Raw genomic sequence first — 17598 nt, forward strand, 5'->3', positions numbered from 1 at the left:
TCTTTTCTGTCTCCTACATTGGCAGGCGAGTTCTTTACCACCCGTGCCACCTGGGAAGTGCAATGGGGAATTTGGTTTGTGACAAAGTGTTGAGCAGGTTGCAATGACCCTGTGCCTTCCAGAGTACTTGAAGGAGCCCCTGGAGCAGTACGTGAAACAGCTGCAGGTGGTGCAGGTGGTGAGGCAGCAGGAGCGGAAGGGGCTGATCACCGCCCGGCTGCTGGGAGCCAGCGTGGCCCAGGCGGAGGTGCTCACCTTCCTGGATGCCCACTGTGAGTAAAGGGGGCCGGTCTGGCTCTGCTCCCCCTTCCCTCCCTGGCAGAAGGAAAAGCTGGGACCCCCGCATCACCCAGGCCTCTGCCTGCTCTGCTGTTCCAGGAGCGAAGCAGGCTTGGGACTCCCCCAGATTCTTCTACCCCTTTCTCACCCTATTCCCTAGGATGGTTATCAGGAGGCACGCACAACCCTAAAACCACTGGGGACCCCACAGTTGCTGGGAGTATGTTCTAGAGCCCAGGCACTCCTCTCCCCGCTCCCCCAATCTGTACCTCATTCTGAGCTCAGCCCCTTGGACTGGCTCCTATTACCTCTGGGCGCTGTTCGGTGTGGCCCTTTCCCCATGGAGCCAGGAAGGCCTGCTTCTTGCCCCCAAACAGCACACTTCCCTTGCTGTTGTCAGGGGGAGAAAAGTGTTCCCTGAAAGCAGTGATACATATTCTGAGAAGCTGTAGACTTGGCGTCAGAAGACCTGGATTTGTGTTCTGACCCTGCCACTAACTGAGCCTCAATCTTCTCCTTTATCAAGTGGGATAAGGATGTCAGCCATACACACCAACAAAGTCATCACTCCAGGGGCCAAATCATCTCTGCGGTTCATCAGAAACCCCCAAGGGGTGACTATTCTGCAGCTAGAGCTGAAGCATGAGGTGCAGAGACCCCGGGGCCGAGAGGGGCACCCCCCCATGAGACCCACACTCAGGTGGGGAGAGTCAACTGAGTGGCTAGCCTGCGTTCCCTGAAGGCAGCCCTCTATGGCCTCCCTGTGCCTTTGGAGCCTCCGTGTTACTCCCCTGATACCTCTATTATCTCCTCCAAAGCCATTTCTACCTCTCTGGGAGGAGGGGCAGGTGTAGGTGGGTCCTGGGAGATCTCTGTCCACTCTCTGTGACTGTGGAGCTTGCACGTGTTTTCCTGCCTGCAACTGGGGAGTGGGCACTTGTCCTCCTGGGGCTCCCCACTGGCCGGGGGGTGCAGGCTGGCCAGGGGGCAGGACCCTGACTGCTGTCTCCTGGCCCTGGCCTGCAGGTGAGTGCTTCCATGGCTGGCTGGAGCCCCTCCTGGCTCGCATCGCCGAGGACAAGACGGTGGTGGTGAGCCCGAACATCGTCACCATTGACCTGAACACTTTTGAGTTCTCCAAGCCCGTCCAGAGGGGCCGAGTCCAGAGTCGGGGCAACTTTGACTGGAGCCTGACCTTCGGCTGGGAGGCTTTACCTGCACGAGAGAAGCAGAGGCGCAAGGATGAGACCTACCCCATCAAGTAAGCACCGCAGGCTTGTGGGCCCCCAGCCTGGCCGCTGCAGTCACAGGGACCTGGGCCATCGCAGGTCAGCATTTATTAGGTGCTGTGTGAAGAGCTTAGCATATTTAATCATCATTCCCTTGAGGTAGGTAGTATGATTAGCCTGTTTTGCAGTTGAGAACACTGAGGTTCCTGGTCGTTAACCGTTGGCCCCAGACTATACCACCCTGGAAACTGGGGGAGCAAGAATGCCCATCCCACCAGTTTGGCCACAAACCTGTCCCCCCATGGTGCTGTCCTGCCTGGTGCCATAACAGTTGGCTCTCACTCTCCTTCTTCCTTGTGCCAGGCCCTGGGTTCAGGGCCTTCTGTACTTTGTCTCATTAATTCTTCCCTTCAGGTAGAAAGGATATGACTGCTGCTTGCAGAGAGATAGTGGGTAGAGACCATTGTAAAACAGCCGTTATAATGAGAGGGGGTGATGTGTGCAGCCAAGTGGCCATCTTTGAGAAGGTCTTAAAGGAAGATAGATGAATGTCTTGCAATTGGCAATGTGTTGCAGTTGTCCTGAACTTTTTCAGGAAAGAACCAGATAGCAGGTATTTTAGGTTTTGCCAGCTAGGGCTTCTCAGGTGGCACAGTGGTAAAGAATCTGCCAAGTAGGAAATGGCAACCTACTCCAGTATTCTTACCTGGAAAATCCCATGGAGAGAAGAGCCTGGCGGGCTGCAGTCTGTGGGGTTGCAAAGAGTTGGACACAACTGAGCACCCACACACATACATACATGCAGCTACCAAAAAAAAAAAAAAAAAAAAAATCTTTTTAAAATGTAAAAACTATTCTGTGCCAGAACCTTAGAAAGTCAGGCCAGCTTTGACCCACAGGCCACAGTCTACCAACCCTTGAGCTAGAAGACAGGTGCTTGAAAGTTTATCCATTGTTTGATGCCCAGCTGGCTTTGCCTTCTCCCAACACACCCACCCCACTCCTCTCTCTCAGAATGCCTGTGGGTGCTATTAGAGATCACAGACATCTCAACCAGACTGAGGAGTGACTTTTAGAGTATCCATTGCTTCTGGACTATCTGTACCACTGTTTTTCTATACTGGCCAGGAAACTGAAACATATACCAGGGGTGGAGGGGGGGAGCAAGAGTTTGGGGATATAGTGAGCAGAGTGGGGAGGGAAGGCTTTCTCCCCTTCCATGTCCCCAGATCCTAAGAAATGCTGCCCAGAGCCGCAGCAGAGAGGCCGCAGGAAGGAATCTCATTGATCTGGAACAGCCTGCTGCTCTGTCTCCTTTGGAAGGAAGAGAAGCAGCAGCAGAAGGGGCAGAAAGGAAAGGAGAAGACAGGAGAGAGAGAGAGAAGAAACTGGAACTCCCTATTGACTCTCTGCTTGATTCATAGATGTCTTTTGTGTGGGATGTACAGCAACAAAGCCCCCTCGCCCCGAGCTGGGGGCCAGGCACACAGTGGCACAGTCAGGGAGAGGGCACCTGGCCCCCACCCATCACTGACGTGCCCTGCTCCCATGTCCAAGGGCCACACAGCTGGAAGACAAAGCCCCAGTGTCTGAGGAATGAGTCTGCTCCCTGGTCCGAATGCCCTGGTGGTGTGCTTGCTTGCCTCCGGCGCTTTGCCCGGTACCCGCCAGGAGACCTGCAGGCAGCGCCCTCTCTTCCTCCACTCCCAAAGCTAACAGGAGACTAAGAGGAGAGGTGAGGACCCAGGGGACCCCGGGAAGCAGGCCAGGAAATACAGAGAGTTTCCAGAGGTTGCCTATTGGTTGTGAGTCTCTAGTGATGTTCCCCGTGTAGTTTATCCTCAGAGATAATTTGTCAGTGGCTTCTTAGAGGGACCTCCCAAAGCCAAGAGACAGAGACTTCCCTGGTAGTCCAGTGGTTAAGATTCTGAGCTCCCAATGCAGGGACCTGGGTTTGATCCCTGGTCAGGGAACTAGCTCCCATATGCCGCACTAAAGATCCTGCATGCTGCAACTAAGACCTGGTGCAGCCTAAATTAAGTAAGTAAATATTAAAAAGAAAAAAGCCAAGAGACAGGCTTAGGTCCAGGAGACCCTCAAGAAGCAGACGGTTAGTTCCAAAATGCTCATCTAGGGTCCCAGGACTCTCTGAGCCTTCCTTGGCCTAACTGGGACTGGCTTAGAACCCCTAGGAGAAGCCAAAGCCAGGGAGAAAAAGCCTGCCTGAGCTTGAGGGTTTCCCAACCGAAATTCCTTCCAGAAGGTGGCTGCATGAGCCAACCTCAGGGCAACGAGAACAGCGGTAGGGTAGCACCAACTTCAGGCTCCTGTGTGGTTGCCTTGACTTGTCAGCCAGTGAATGCCGATTGAGGCCCTGCTGTGTCTGAAACTCCTTGACTGGTCCTGGGCTTACAGAGAAGGTTTCTGCTTGGTTGTGCCACATGGAGCCACCCTCTGAGGGCAACAAAGCCCCATCCGAGCCAGCCTGGCCTGGCACAGAGACCAACAGTGAGTGATACGTGTGCACTCCTGTCTCCCCAGCTCCCACCCCTTAGCTCAGCCCCTGTTGTGAGCAACGTGGTATCTAAGTTCTTGAGGTTTTGTCAGTTTATCTGAATGTGGGTCCGTGCCTCCCTGCCTTTGTCTGAAAGCCAGAATCTTTTTGTAATCTCCAAATGCTCCCTTTAGTCCAAATTGAGTTTAATTTCACCTCACTTCCTACCCTGTTTCCGGAGCACCTATGTCCAAAACTGGTTTCACACAGCTTCTGATGACTGAGTATCTACTATGCTTTATGAACTTTGCTGCCAAAAAGCAAAAGATGGTGGCTTTTCTCTCAGCTACTACCCTGAGTACTCAGAGGAAAAGATCTGTCTCTTTACTCTGTATGACTAATACATAACACAACCCCAGGTAGCCCATGTGTAATATATCCAGTTGAATGAGTAAACAAGTGCCTTTTATTATTATTATTTATTTATTTACTGTTAGCTGTACTGGGTCTTCATTGTTATGTGGCGGCTTCTCATGGTGGTGGCTTGTCTTGTTGCAAACAACGGGCTTTAGGCACGCCAGCTGTCCGAGGCCTGTGGAATCTTCCCAGACCAGGGATCGAACATTGCAAGGCAGATTCTTAACCACTGGACCACCAGGGAAGTCCATGAGTACCTTTTAGAAGACAGTCATGATCTTTACATCTCTCTTGGACCTGATCCTAGAAGGCAAAGAATAAAAGCTCAATAAACATTTGCTAAGTGAATGAGTTAGTGGCTGCACGTTCCAGATGAGAAGAAAGGAGGAGGGAGGGAGTCTTAGAAGCATCTGCCGTGAGTTCACCCCTTTCCACGCTGGGCCCCGACCCCGCTTCCCCCCAGGTGGTGCATATGCTTTTCCCTTTGTCTCTCCAGGTCCCCGACGTTTGCTGGTGGCCTCTTCTCTATCTCCAAGTCCTACTTTGAGCACATCGGTACCTATGATAATCAGATGGAGATCTGGGGAGGGGAGAACGTGGAAATGTCCTTCCGGGTGAGAGCGAAGAGGGCTTCGTGGGGGAACCACAACGTCCCGGGGTACGGATGACCTGAGACCCTGTCTCTTAGGCAGCAGCAGGGTTGGCATATCTGGAGCTGAACTTAGAAGGGTGGCTCTTCCCCATCATGACACCACCTTTCCTCTGCCCCCCCCACCCATGTCCATGGCAGTAAGGTCATGGGACTCAGATTGGACATATGGGAACAGATGACTGGGCAGAACCCCTAAGAGGGAAGGGATAGTGGGGTAACAGGGACTGGACATCTGGGGACTGGTGACATCTTTCATGATGTCTGTGGGAACAGAATTAGGGTGAAGGTGGGACAGGGTGAAGCAGTCACTATCCTCTTTCTGGAAAAACCAGGCTTCACTTTCCAGATCAGAGGACACATGCCTTGGTAGCCTTTGGAGTTACCCTCCCCTATGCTCAGCATGCTCTTCATAACTGTACGAGAAGATGATGGCCCAAATTCTGGTGGATCCTGGAGCTCTGAGGGATTCCAGGAATAAAGCAAATCAGGATTAGGTTAGCAAGAAAGGCTTCCTTGCGGTGAAATCGACACAAATCTCCGTCCAGGGGAAAGTAATTAACAAGGAAATGAGCTTGCTTATTAAGTCCTTTGGATGGGGTCGTCGACTCAATGGACATGAGTTTGAGCAAACTATGGGAGATAGTGAAGGACAGGGAAGCTGGGCGTGCTGCAGTCCATGGGGTTGCAGAGAGTCTGACATGACTGAGTGACCAACAACAGTGAAGTCACTTATCACAATGCCTGGCATGTATAAGCACTTCATTGATATCATTGCTGTTACTATGGCTATGATTATGCATTTCTGTTGCTGCTATATGAATAGCACTGAAACATGTGTATTATCATATGTGAAACAGATCACCAGTCTAGGTTCGATGCATGAGACAGGGTGCTTGGGGCTGGTGCACTGGGATGACCCAGAGGGATGGGGTGGGGATGGAAGTGGGGGGAGGTTCAGGATGAGGAACACCTGAAAACCCATGGCTGACTCATGTCAATGTATGGCACAACCACTACAATATTGTAAAGTAATTAGCCTCTAATTAAAATAAAGAAAGAAAGAAAAATAAAATGAATAACAACATACCTCCCAATCTAAAACCTAAAAAAGAGAAGACGCAAGTGGAAGGGGTGTCCTAAACCAGCCCTCTGACAGAGAACGGTCACCAACTTAGCACCATGATTCCCAGGGCTCTGATTCTGGGCTAGTTCATGAGCCTCTGACCTCTGTTCAGTCTTTCTGTAAGGAGGCTACTGTACTAAAGGTCAGGTGATTGCCATAAACCACCTAATGGTGACTTTTAATTAGTGAATTGATGCTTTGATTGGGTCACAAGTCTATCGCTATTTGAAGGAACTTGAGTTCCTGAGTTTCCAGTAACACTTGAGTAAGCTGATAAAATCACCTTTCTGGGTCAAAAAGCCAGGTGGTGCCAGAGCTCAGAGTAGGTAGATGGATGTAAACTTGGTCATCTGTCTCTTCTCCAAAGTGGGCCCTGGTAACCCTCAGGACCCTGCAAATTTCCGCTTGCTTAAATCAAAAGTGAACCACATCAGAGAGCCAGGGATTGTGTAGTCACGGCCTGTGAAGAAGCCTAGTCAGTGTCTTTTTTTTCTGGGGGAGAGAGGGGCATTTCCCTGATTTCATGGACCTGGGGTCTGGCACCCTGGGAATGGAACAGGTTGTCCCACCCACCCACTGAAAACCCCACCCCATCTCATCTTACGGCAGGTGTGGCAGTGTGGCGGCCAGCTGGAGATTATCCCCTGCTCTGTGGTCGGCCACGTGTTCCGTACCAAGAGCCCCCATACCTTCCCCAAGGGCATCAATGTCATTGCTCGCAACCAAGTGCGCCTGGCTGAGGTCTGGATGGATGGCTACAAGGAGATTTTCTACAGGAGAAATCTGCAGGCAGCACAGATGGCCCGAGAGGTGAGAGGGGAGGATGCTCAGGAGATGTTCGGATGAAGAGAAGGGCATAATCGCAGACCCTGATCCAGGGCTTCATGATGATGGAGGCCCATTCAGCTCCGCCACCTGGTGCCTTTACCCCTCAGGCCTTGGGAGCTAGAGCCCAGGCTCTATTTTGGAGGCTAGAGAATGAGGAAGGGCAGACTTTGTTGTCCCTGCCTGGAGAGCCCCAGCATCTTTTAGAAGGGGAGGGAGACAAGATTTGGAGGAAGAACCTCTTACAGGAAGAATGGCTTTGCTCTGAGAAACCAGGAATTGAAGACGAGGAAAACAGAGTTCATAGGAGATGGGGAGTGCTATGGGTGGGGATCCCAAAGCCAAGGCAAGGGGTTTGGCATTAGATGTGGAGCTGACAGGAGCCCCAACTGATTGGGAATGAGCATGAGACCCATTCTGGGAGAAAGTGGTCCCAGAAACCCTAGGCTACATCTGCCCAGACAGGAAGGTCAAGGCTGGTGAAACTGACCCTTTGGGGACTGCCTTAATTGACAGAAATCCTTTGGTGACATTTCGGAACGACTGCAGCTGAGGGAACGACTAAACTGTCGCAACTTTTCCTGGTTCCTGGACAACATTTACCCAGAGATGTTTGTCCCTGACCTGAAGCCCACCTTCTTTGGAGCTGTGAGTCTTGAGAACAAATATGCCTACCCATCATCCCAGAAGCCCCGGGAGTTTCAGGACCACTGAGCCCATAGCTGGATGAGAAACAATCGATTTTTACTCTCCACACTCATTTATCCAGGAGGGGGACCTGGAGGCCACCCGGGCTTCTAGAGCTAGCTAAAAGTCTCTTAAGGAGGAAACAGCCTGTAAGCAGTGGTTCTCAAACACTCACTTGCATCAGTCACCAGAAAGGCTTGTTAAGACACCATGTGTTGATTCAGGAGGACTGGGATGGGGCCTGACAATTTGCATTCTAACCAGCCCTCAGGCAATGCTGAGGGTCTGGGGATCACACTTTGAGAACCACTGCTCAGAAGGACATTCCCACAGGCTGAGGGCTTCTCCCAGAGACCTGACTGGTTGCCCACCCTGCCCTTGCCCAGTCCCTGGGTTCTGCACCTCATTTGCTGTTCACTCCAGGCATCTGGATTAATGAGTGGGGGAGGAAGGTCAGAGAGGGGGAATGCAGCCATGCAGATTTATTCCAGATGGACCGTACACCACAAACCAAAACACCCCCTCACTGTGCTCCCCTGGGTCCCCTTTCTGCTCACCATCCTGCAGCTCAAGAACCTCGGCATGGATCACTGCCTGGACGTGGGAGAGAACAACAACGGGGGAAAGCCCCTCATCCTGTACGCCTGCCACGGCCTCGGCGGCAATCAGGTACACAGCTCAGCCCCTGACTGGCCTGTCTCCTGGGGCATCTCCTGTATGTACACACCCCCTTTCTCCACACAGAATAGCCCTTTCCTGAGGACAAGGGTGGGAGAGATCCAGAAAGAGAAAGAGATACCAGTCCTGCCCTCAGGAAGCCCCAGTCTGAGGGGAAAAGCATGATACAGACAGATAAGGTCCTAAGTGTGGATCAAGGGCATCCAGAGAGGAGAGGGCAGCAGTGCTGGCTGGCAGAGAGGGGCTGGGAGGGGAGAATTGTTTATCACAGGAAGCATGCTGGAGGATGTGAGCTGCTGAGTGATGTTTTAGGGTGACCATGAATAATTTTTGAGCCCTTTCCCTCACCTACACTCAACTTTTGTGTGTGTGTGTGCTATTTCCAGGAGGCCCATTTATTATATTTTTTAAGTGACGAACTTGTGACTTGACTTTTGAGATTTATTTATTTTTGGCTGTTCTGGGTCTTCATGGCTACACACAGTCTTTCTCTAGTTACAGTGCTGCGGCTTCTCATTTCAGTGGCTTCTTTTAGTGCAGAGAACAGGCTCTAGAGGCTTCAATAGTTGTGACACATGGGCTCAATAATTGTGACTCAGGGGCTCTAGAATGCAGGCTCAGGAGTTATGGCACAGGGGCTTAGTGTCCCAAGGCATATGGGATCTTTGCAGATCAAAGATTGAACCAGTGTCCCCTGCATTGCAAAGTGTATTCTTAATCACTGGACCACCAGGGAAGCCCTTACATTCAACTGTCTTCAATGCCTCCCCTGCCCAGAAGCTGCCACTCTGATCCTACCACCCATCAGTGACCCCAAAACAACTCCCTACTGACATCTCACAGTTACCTGCATCCACTGTAAGGGCCCATTTCCCCGTGTGCTACAATGTCCAGCTCTTTTCCTGAGGAATAACTAGTAACCTCCCTGGCTCCAGTTCCTCAATCTACCTTGAATGCCCAGTGTGTGATAAGTAAGAGGCACTTGAAGCAGAGCTGAAGGAAGGAAAAAGTGGCAGGGGACACTGAATAGGGTGCCAACATATGCAAGTGAAGACAAAGTCATTCTGAAGCCATTGCCTGTACCACTGGCCTGCACAGTGATTTTAGGTGGTATAGTGGTGAACGTTTTTTCTATAGTAACCTATTAACAAAAAAAGAACCAGCATATCAAACACATGATTTCACAGATAACGCTTTAAATGAGGCAAAGTTATTTTTTTTTTTACATTTTTTTTTTTTTTTTTTTTGGTTGAGCCTTGTGGCTTGAAGGATCTTAGTTCTCTGACCAGGGATCGAACCCATACCCTCTGCAGTGGAAGTTCCCTGGACTGCCAGGGAATTCCCTAAGTTAAATTTTTACCTAAAGAAAAAATATTTAGTAACTATTATCTATTATTTCAGTATAACCCAGATACGGTGGCACATGAGTTACTGAAATCTTGGCACCCACTCCCTTCCTCCCCAAGGGGTCATCTGTGATTGGTATCTCGGGGCTGTTGGCTTTGGGAGGTGGCGGGCAAACTCTCCACCTGTCCCTCAGAACCTTCTCTTGTCTTCCGTTCTAGTACTTTGAGTACACAACCCAGAGAGACCTTCGCCACAACATCGCAAAGCAGCTGTGTCTACATGCCAGTGCTGGCACTCTGGGCCTTAGGAGCTGCCACTTCACTGGCAAGAATAGCCAAGTGCCCAAGGATGAGGAATGGGAATTCACCCAGGTGAGTCAGCTGTTCCAAAAGCTCAGAATCAAGAACCTGAGGCCACAACTGCACCCTCCTTTCCTTCTGCATCTTCTTCCTGAGATACCATGGGATGGATCCAGACAATGTAGAAAGTATGGAGAATGTGAACTTGGTCACAGGCAGGGTTCACGGGACTTAAGTAATGTTTGGTGATGGCTGGTTCTGATTGATATAAAGATGGTGGTGGGGTTATGGTCTAGGGCCAGCTCGGTCATAGTTCAAGTATTTTTAGGCTGAACCCCATAGATAAAGTTGAAGAGTCACTCATGGTTACCACCTGGCCTCTGTGTGCCAACCACAAGGCTGTTCACTCACGTACTTTGGTTTGGTTAACTTTCCAGAGGCTCTTCCCAAGTAGGTGATGTCCCCATGACTAGAGATGGGCCAGCAGCAGCTCAGCAAGTTTGTGTCTGGCCCAAGATCCTTCGCTAGTAAATGGTAGACCCAGGGTTCAGACCTAGATAAGTCTGACTCAAAAGCACAGGTTCTTTCCATTACACTGCCCTGCCTGGGATGAATGATGTAACTTCTACTGTTTCGAGCTCAAACTAGCAGCCTCCAATGAGCCTCCACACCCACTCCACCCCAGTCCCTAGTCCTGGGCTTAGGAAAAGGTGAGCCTAACCTTGGGGCTACAGGGAAGGGAGTAGTCTGAATATGATCAAAGGCAGAAAGTGCGGGTAGACTGCAGTGGCCCAGGTCTTTGAGATTGGCCATCTGGAGGCAGTTTGCATTTTCATTTCATCCTGAAAGCATTGTTCAGTTAACCCATGGTCCTCCCTTCCTGTGTTGCAGTTAGTCATGCTAAAGCTGGAGGTGGGGAAAAAAAAATAATAAATAAAGCTGGAGGTGGGGAAAAGAAAATAATAAATAAAGCTGGAGGTGGGGAATTGGCACCTGGCATAGGAATGCCAATTCCTGTGGAAACTCAGGAATGCACCCCATCAGAGTTTCTGGCATCCAAGGAAAGGAATGTGGAAGTATCCCCCCTGTGCCTTGCTGGATTTCCCTTCCCTTTTGTTTATTGTCCTCATCTCATTCCCCCTAGTAGTACTGTCAGAAGTCTGAGGCCTAAGTTGACCCTTTGTTTTGCTGTGTCATCTTTCAGGATCAACTCATCAGGAACTCAGGATCTGGTACCTGCCTGACATCCAAAGACAAAAAGCCAGTCATGGCCACCTGCGACCCCAGTGATCCCCACCAGCGCTGGCTCTTCATTTAACCCCCTGTGGGAGCTCCCACATACTTCTCAGGAAACAGAATCTGGGGGAAACCTGATGTTTGAGAACCTGACCAGCAGCTTCCCTGTCGGCCTTAAAGATGGATTTCAAACCCAATGGAAGTCAAGGCAGAACCTTCCTACTCCTTGCAGCAACATTGGGCCCATTTTCTTTCCTCCACATTGGTGGACAAGACCGTTAGAACACATAAGATGGGACCTGGAGCTTTCCTTCTCTCCTAGAAACAGACCTCCAAAGCAGAGGCGGCAGCTGGGAAAGGACCCAGGGCAGCAATGATGAATTCAAGGAAAGTGCCTCTGCAGCCACGTCCTGGATCCCTGGTCATCTAGGACATCTGCAACTTCCAGTGAACTATAGAGTCCATCAGAGGAACTGGGGGTCTAAGTCTCCCTTGCTGTTATTACCTGAAGCACCTTGACAGTGCTTGACAGGTACACAACAATCCTGTGAGAAAGACAGGAATCACCGTGCCCATTTTACAGACAAGAAAACTGAGGCAGAAGTAAAGGAGCTGGTCTGTATTCCACACCTGGTACGTGGCTGGAGCTGAAACTGAGGCTCAAATTTGAACCTTGAACCCAGGCTCCTCCCACCACACCACTAGAACACTAAGCAACTAGCCACCAACTCTCCATTCTCTTTTCACTCCAGTCTGATCCTTTCTGGCTGACTGGTCTCCATAAAGCCTAGAACTGTGGAGCCAGGTAACCATGAGGGAGACCACATTTGGGAATCCTGTGATGTTCATTTTGAAAGAAACCTTGTGGAGCTAGCTAGTGATTTCTCAGGTTTACGTCCCAGAGCCTTCTTTCAATGTTCCTTGTATAATGTAGTTCCAAAGCAAATTAGCCATGGATGAAAATGAAGGTGGGATGAGGGCAGTGACCACCAGGCCCTGATTTTCCAAAGGTCTGCAAGCACAATTTGAAAATCCTTGTTTTAATCCAACCCTATCATTTTCATATTATGAAACCAAAGCCAGATAAGAGAAGTTACTTGCCCTAGGCCACCCTAGGAGGTATTGGCAGCCCAGAGGCTAGGACCCAGATAAGGCTAACAAGATCCCTGGGAAGTCTGAGGAAGCAGGGCTCACGGGTGGCCCTAGAGCATGACTGTGTGACTGGCCTGGTCTGTTGTTCTCTCGTGAACTCCCCACATGGAGCAGACCTGCTGTGCACGTCAGCTCTTCTCCAAGCAAGTTGGACCCCACCACCCATGGCTGCTTTGCCTGAAGTGGAGAACCCCAGCTGCCGGAAGGAGGACTCATTGCTTCCAGGAGCGATTCCTACTTTGAGTAGTGGACTGTCATCTTGGGCATCACCACATGAGGGCACCATGGGACCACAGCTGCCTCTCCTTGCCACTCAGGACGTCTCCTAGGTCCCGTGGGGTAGCCCAGCCAAAGAGAAAGAAGAGTGGCCAGCAGCGGGGAAAGGGAAAAGTTCTTTCCCAGCAAGAGAAGAGAATGGCACATAGATCCCAGTGGAAATAAAGGTTTTATGGCATGGGTAAAGAAGGTTGGCATTGGGTTCCTCTTCTCCTGGCTTGTCCCTTAGCTGATCTGTTTGGAGGATCCACTGTTTCCAGTTGTGAAGAATCACACACATCTGAAAAGTTCTCTCGCAGCCGCTGTCTCTTGTCTCTAGATATCCTCCAGCTTTCAGTCTGGCCCTACACAACTGTGTCAAGCACGGGCAGACCTGAGGAGATGTGAGGCTCTTCCCCCTGTGGAACTCCCGCTCGAGCTGGGAAAAAAGCTTGTGAACAAGTCATACCAAAACTAGAGATTTTCAGAGCTGGACTAGGTGAGTTAGAACAGTTCCTTTCATTTAGGGAAATCAAGGAAGCCTCACAAAGAGGGTGACATTTGACCTTAGACCTCAAAGGATGAATCCTCAGGTAGGAAGAGCTCAGTAAGGAAAGATGTCACGTGTCAGAAAAGTCGCAGAGGGATGGCAGTACAAGTGGACGCGGGAGCCGGGAAGCCCTCAGGGTGAGGTCGCAGTGGATGGTAGAAGCCAGAAGGTCAGGACCACACTTTGGCTTTCATGAGCCCTAGGCACTTGAGCTATCATTAAAAAATATTAAATTATATTTCTTACAACTCCATTGGTATTAAGGTGAATCTGTTCCGGGGTGATTGTCGAGACTGAGACACGTTTGTGGGTCTAAGAGGTATTATGGGCCTTGGGCACTGTGCCTGCTGTGTTTACTGGGGGAGTCAGCCCTGTAGAACAATGGGTGGGGGCCCCATTGGGAAGACTTTGACTACCATGCTAATAAGTTCAGTAAGCTCTAGGGAGCCTTAGTCCTTAACTCCAATCTTAGCCCTACTCTTGGTTGCATTAAGCATCCAGACATTTATCAGGCACTGACTGTCTGCCGTTTATCTTGATATCCCTCATATTCTCTGTAGCATCAGCCAACAGCTCTGTAGCCCAGTCTTATGATGCACGCCCAACCGAGGTGCCCTGTCACGGCACTCACTTTCCTCACCCCGACCCCATAGCAGGAGAGCCTCACCCAGGGGCAGTCAGCTAAGGATAACCCACAGGAGTGAGAGATGCAGCAGGTTTGGGGGTGAAGGGAGGACCAAGGAAGAGAGGTGCTCAAGAAGAGAGAAAGGGCACTAATGGGGTGGGGGAAGGGCTCAGAAACCAGCTTCATGGCCTGCCCTTAGCCCAAGCTGGCCTTGACCTGTTCCCCCTATCTGTGCTATTAAAATCCACCCCCTGATCAATCTCAGTTCAGTTCAGTTCAGTCACTCAGTCCGACTTTTTGCCACCCCATGGACTGCAGCACGCCAGGCCTCCCTGTCCATCACCAACTCCCGGAGTTTGCCGAAACTCATGTCCATTGAGTCGGTGATGCCATCCAACCATCTCATCCTCTGTCGGCCCCTTCTCCTCCTGCCTTCAATCTTTCCCAGCATCAGGATCTTTTCAAATGAGTCAGCTCTTCACATCAGGTGGCCAAAGTATTGGAGCTTCAGTTTCAACATCAGTCCTTCCAGTGAACACCCAGGACTGATATCCTTTAGGATGGACTGGTTGGATCCCCTTGCAGTCCAAGGGACTCTCAAGAGTCTTCTCCAACACCACAGTTCAAAAGCATCAATTCTTTGATGCTCAGCTTTCTTTACAGTCCAACTCTCACATCCATACATGACCACTGGAAAAACCATAGCATTGACTAGACGGATCTTTGTTGGCAAAGTGACCATTCTTAGGGCTAAACTAAAACCTTAAATCCTGCTTAAAGTCTGAATGCTGGCTAGCCATGTGCTACTGTCCCCTGGCTCCAGAAACCTTTCACCTTAGCACTGACTGGCTGGTCCCCTCTGGGGATCTATTTCCCACTTGAAGAGAATGTGTGCCATTGTAAAAAATGAATAAATGTCCTAGAATATATTTCTTAGTTTTAATTACAAAAATAAGGGATTTCCTTGGTAGTTCAGTGATTAAGATTCCAAGCTTCCAATGCAGGGGACATGGGTTTGATCCCTGGTCAGGGAACTAAGATCTGGCAGGGTGCCAGATGCAGCCAAAAATAATAATAATACTCTAGATAAGTCAAATAACAGAAAAATGTGTTTAAAAAGTGAAACTTGGGAGTTCCCTGGTGGTCTACTGGTTAGGATTCTAGGCTTTCACTACCGTGGCCAGGGATCAATCCCTGGTCAGGGAACTGAGATCTCACAAGCCAAGGTGTACAGCCAAAAAAGTACAAAAAAAAAAAAAAAGAAGGGAAATTGATCATCACAGTGCTCCCATGCCTATTGATTGTCTGGAAGTAATACTTTTCTATAAAAGTAGTAATTTCTAGGTATAAACCTTCTGTACCCTGTTTCTGTGACTATACATACATATAGAATATATATTTATAAATATATATTACATATATGTGGGTAGCCATTCCTTTCTCCAGGAGCTCTTCCTAACTGAGGGATTGAACCTGGATCTCCTTCATTGCAGGCAGATTCTTTACCATCTGAGACACCAAGGAAGCCCATTATATAATACAAATATATATAAATAATATATGTATATATTTTAAAAAGGAGAAGGGGGCAGCAGAGGATGGGATGGTTAGATAGCATCACCAACTCAATGGACATGAATTTGAGCAAACCCTGGGAGATAGTGAAGGACAAAGGACCCTGGTATGCTGCATCCCATGGGGTTGCAAAGAATAGGATACAACTTAGCAAACAACAACAACAACAATTAATATATATGCACACAGAGTACCATATTGTTTGAAACTTTTTATCTTCATTTAATATACCAAGGACATTTTTTCATATCATGTCATTTAAGTATAACTCATTCTTTTTATTTCATTTTTTAAAATATTTATTTATTTGGCTGTGCTGGGTCTTAGTTGTAGCACACAGGGTCTTCCATCTTCCTTGCAGCATGCAGGATCTTTAGTTGTGGCATGTGGGATCTAGTTCCCCAACCAGGAATCAAGTCCAGGCCCTCTCCATTGGGAGCATGGAGTCTTAGACACTGGACCACCGGCAAGTCCCTAACTCATTCTTTGTAAAAACTGGATAGTATTCCTTAATATGATTAAACCCAATTTATCTAACCTTCCTCTATTGATGAATACTTAGGTTTTCCCCAATTATGTGACAAATTTTATGACAAACTACACAAAATTTGGTGACAACTGTACTAGAAACCAGGCTTCCCTGATAGGCTCAGATGGTAAAGAATCTGCCTTCAATGCAGGAGTCCTGGGTTCGATCCCTGGGTTGGGACGATCCCCTGGAGGAGGGCATGGCAACGCACTCCAGTATTCTTATCTGGAGAATCCCCGTGGACAGAGGAACCTAGTGGGCTATAGTCCATAGAGTCACAAAGAGTTGGACACAACTGAGCGACTAAGTACATCACTTACTAGAACCCACATCTTTATACATGTATTTGTGTGCCTGTGTTTATTTCAAAAGGAATTAGCATTGCTCAGAGAAAATGCAGTGCCTCAGAATGAAAGCCAAGCCTTCCTCCCCACATCACCCTCAGAGTCAGCATGAAGAGTCTGACCAGCGTGAGAGATGAGGCTCAGTGTGAGATTAGGCAATGGCATTCAGGGTATTAAGTGCAACGCTTAACAGTCTAATTTTTAAGCAAATACATATTAGGCTTCCCGAAGAATACAAAGATGGATGTGATGTTGACCCTGACCTCAAAGGCTCACTTTGGAGTTTATAACCTCCAGGAGGCTCGAGCCTCCTCTTGGACTCTTCATCCTGAGGCTAGAGCCATCTCCCTATTCTCCAGAGGAGGCAGGGAGGTGGGAGAATGACAAAGGAGGCCAAGTTTCCCAGCCAACTCAGCCCTCTTCCCTGGGTCCAGGTCTGCTTTAGGTTAGGCGGGATTGGGCTGGAGAGGCAGCCCTTAGTACAATCCCCCCTCCCCTTCCTGGCTTCATTTCAGTTCAATGTCTCAATCATGTCCGACTCTTTGCAACCCCATGGACTGCAACACGCCAGACTTCCCTGTTCATCACCAACTCTTGGAGCTTGCTCAAACTCATGTCCATTGAGTCAGTGTGCCATCCAACAATCTCATCCTCTGTTGTCCCCTTCTCCTCCTGCCTTCAATCTTTCTCAGCATCAGGGTCTTTTCCAATGAGTTACTTCTCATCAGGTGGCCAAAGTATTGGAGTTTCAGCTTCAGCATCAGTCCTTCCAATGAATATTCAGGACTGATTTCCTTTAGGATGGACTGATTGGATCTCCTTGCAGTCCAAGGGACTCTGAAGAGTCTTCTCACAACACCACAGTTCAAAAGCATCAATTCTTCAGCACTCAGCTTTCTTTACAGTCCAATTCTCACATCCATACATGACTACTGGAAAAACCATAGCTTTGACTAGATAGACCTTTGTTGGCAAAGTAATGTCTCTGCTTTTGAATATGCTGTCTAGGTTTGTCATAGCTTTTCTTTCAAGGAGCAAGTGTCTTTTAATTTCATGGCTGCAGTGATTTTGGAGCCTCCAAAAAATAGTCTGTCACTGTTTCCATTGTTTCTCCATCTATCTGCCATAAAGTGATGGGACCGGATGCCATGATCTTAGTTTTCTGAATGTTGAGCTTTAAGCCAACTTTTTCACTCTCCTTTTTCACGTTCATCAAGAGACTCTTTAGTTCTTCAATTTCTGCCATAAGGGCGGTGTTATCTGCATATCTGAGGTTATTGATATTTCTCCCAGCAATCTTGA

The 17598-nt window shown here is 49.1% G+C and overlaps 1 protein-coding gene across 2 annotated transcripts in view; it reads left to right on the plus strand.

The window, feature by feature from the left end:
• Positions 1-13397, plus strand: part of GALNT6 (polypeptide N-acetylgalactosaminyltransferase 6) — a 36785-nt gene extending 23388 nt beyond the window's left edge. For both annotated transcript variants that reach the window (XM_065932104.1, XM_065932105.1), the window contains 8 exons: positions 123-272; positions 1306-1540; positions 4916-5033; positions 6804-7004; positions 7536-7667; positions 8274-8375; positions 9950-10102; positions 11235-13397. In XM_065932104.1, the coding sequence (XP_065788176.1) occupies positions 123-272; positions 1306-1540; positions 4916-5033; positions 6804-7004; positions 7536-7667; positions 8274-8375; positions 9950-10102; positions 11235-11348 (1205 nt within the window). In that variant the 3' untranslated portion in view covers positions 11349-13397. The remainder of the gene's footprint in view (positions 1-122; positions 273-1305; positions 1541-4915; positions 5034-6803; positions 7005-7535; positions 7668-8273; positions 8376-9949; positions 10103-11234) is intronic.
• Positions 13398-17598: the final 4201 nt, after the last annotated feature.

The sequence above is a fragment of the Muntiacus reevesi genome, chromosome 4 (genome assembly GCF_963930625.1).
Source record: "Muntiacus reevesi chromosome 4, mMunRee1.1, whole genome shotgun sequence".
In the NCBI taxonomy this organism is placed as follows: domain Eukaryota; kingdom Metazoa; phylum Chordata; class Mammalia; order Artiodactyla; family Cervidae; genus Muntiacus; species Muntiacus reevesi.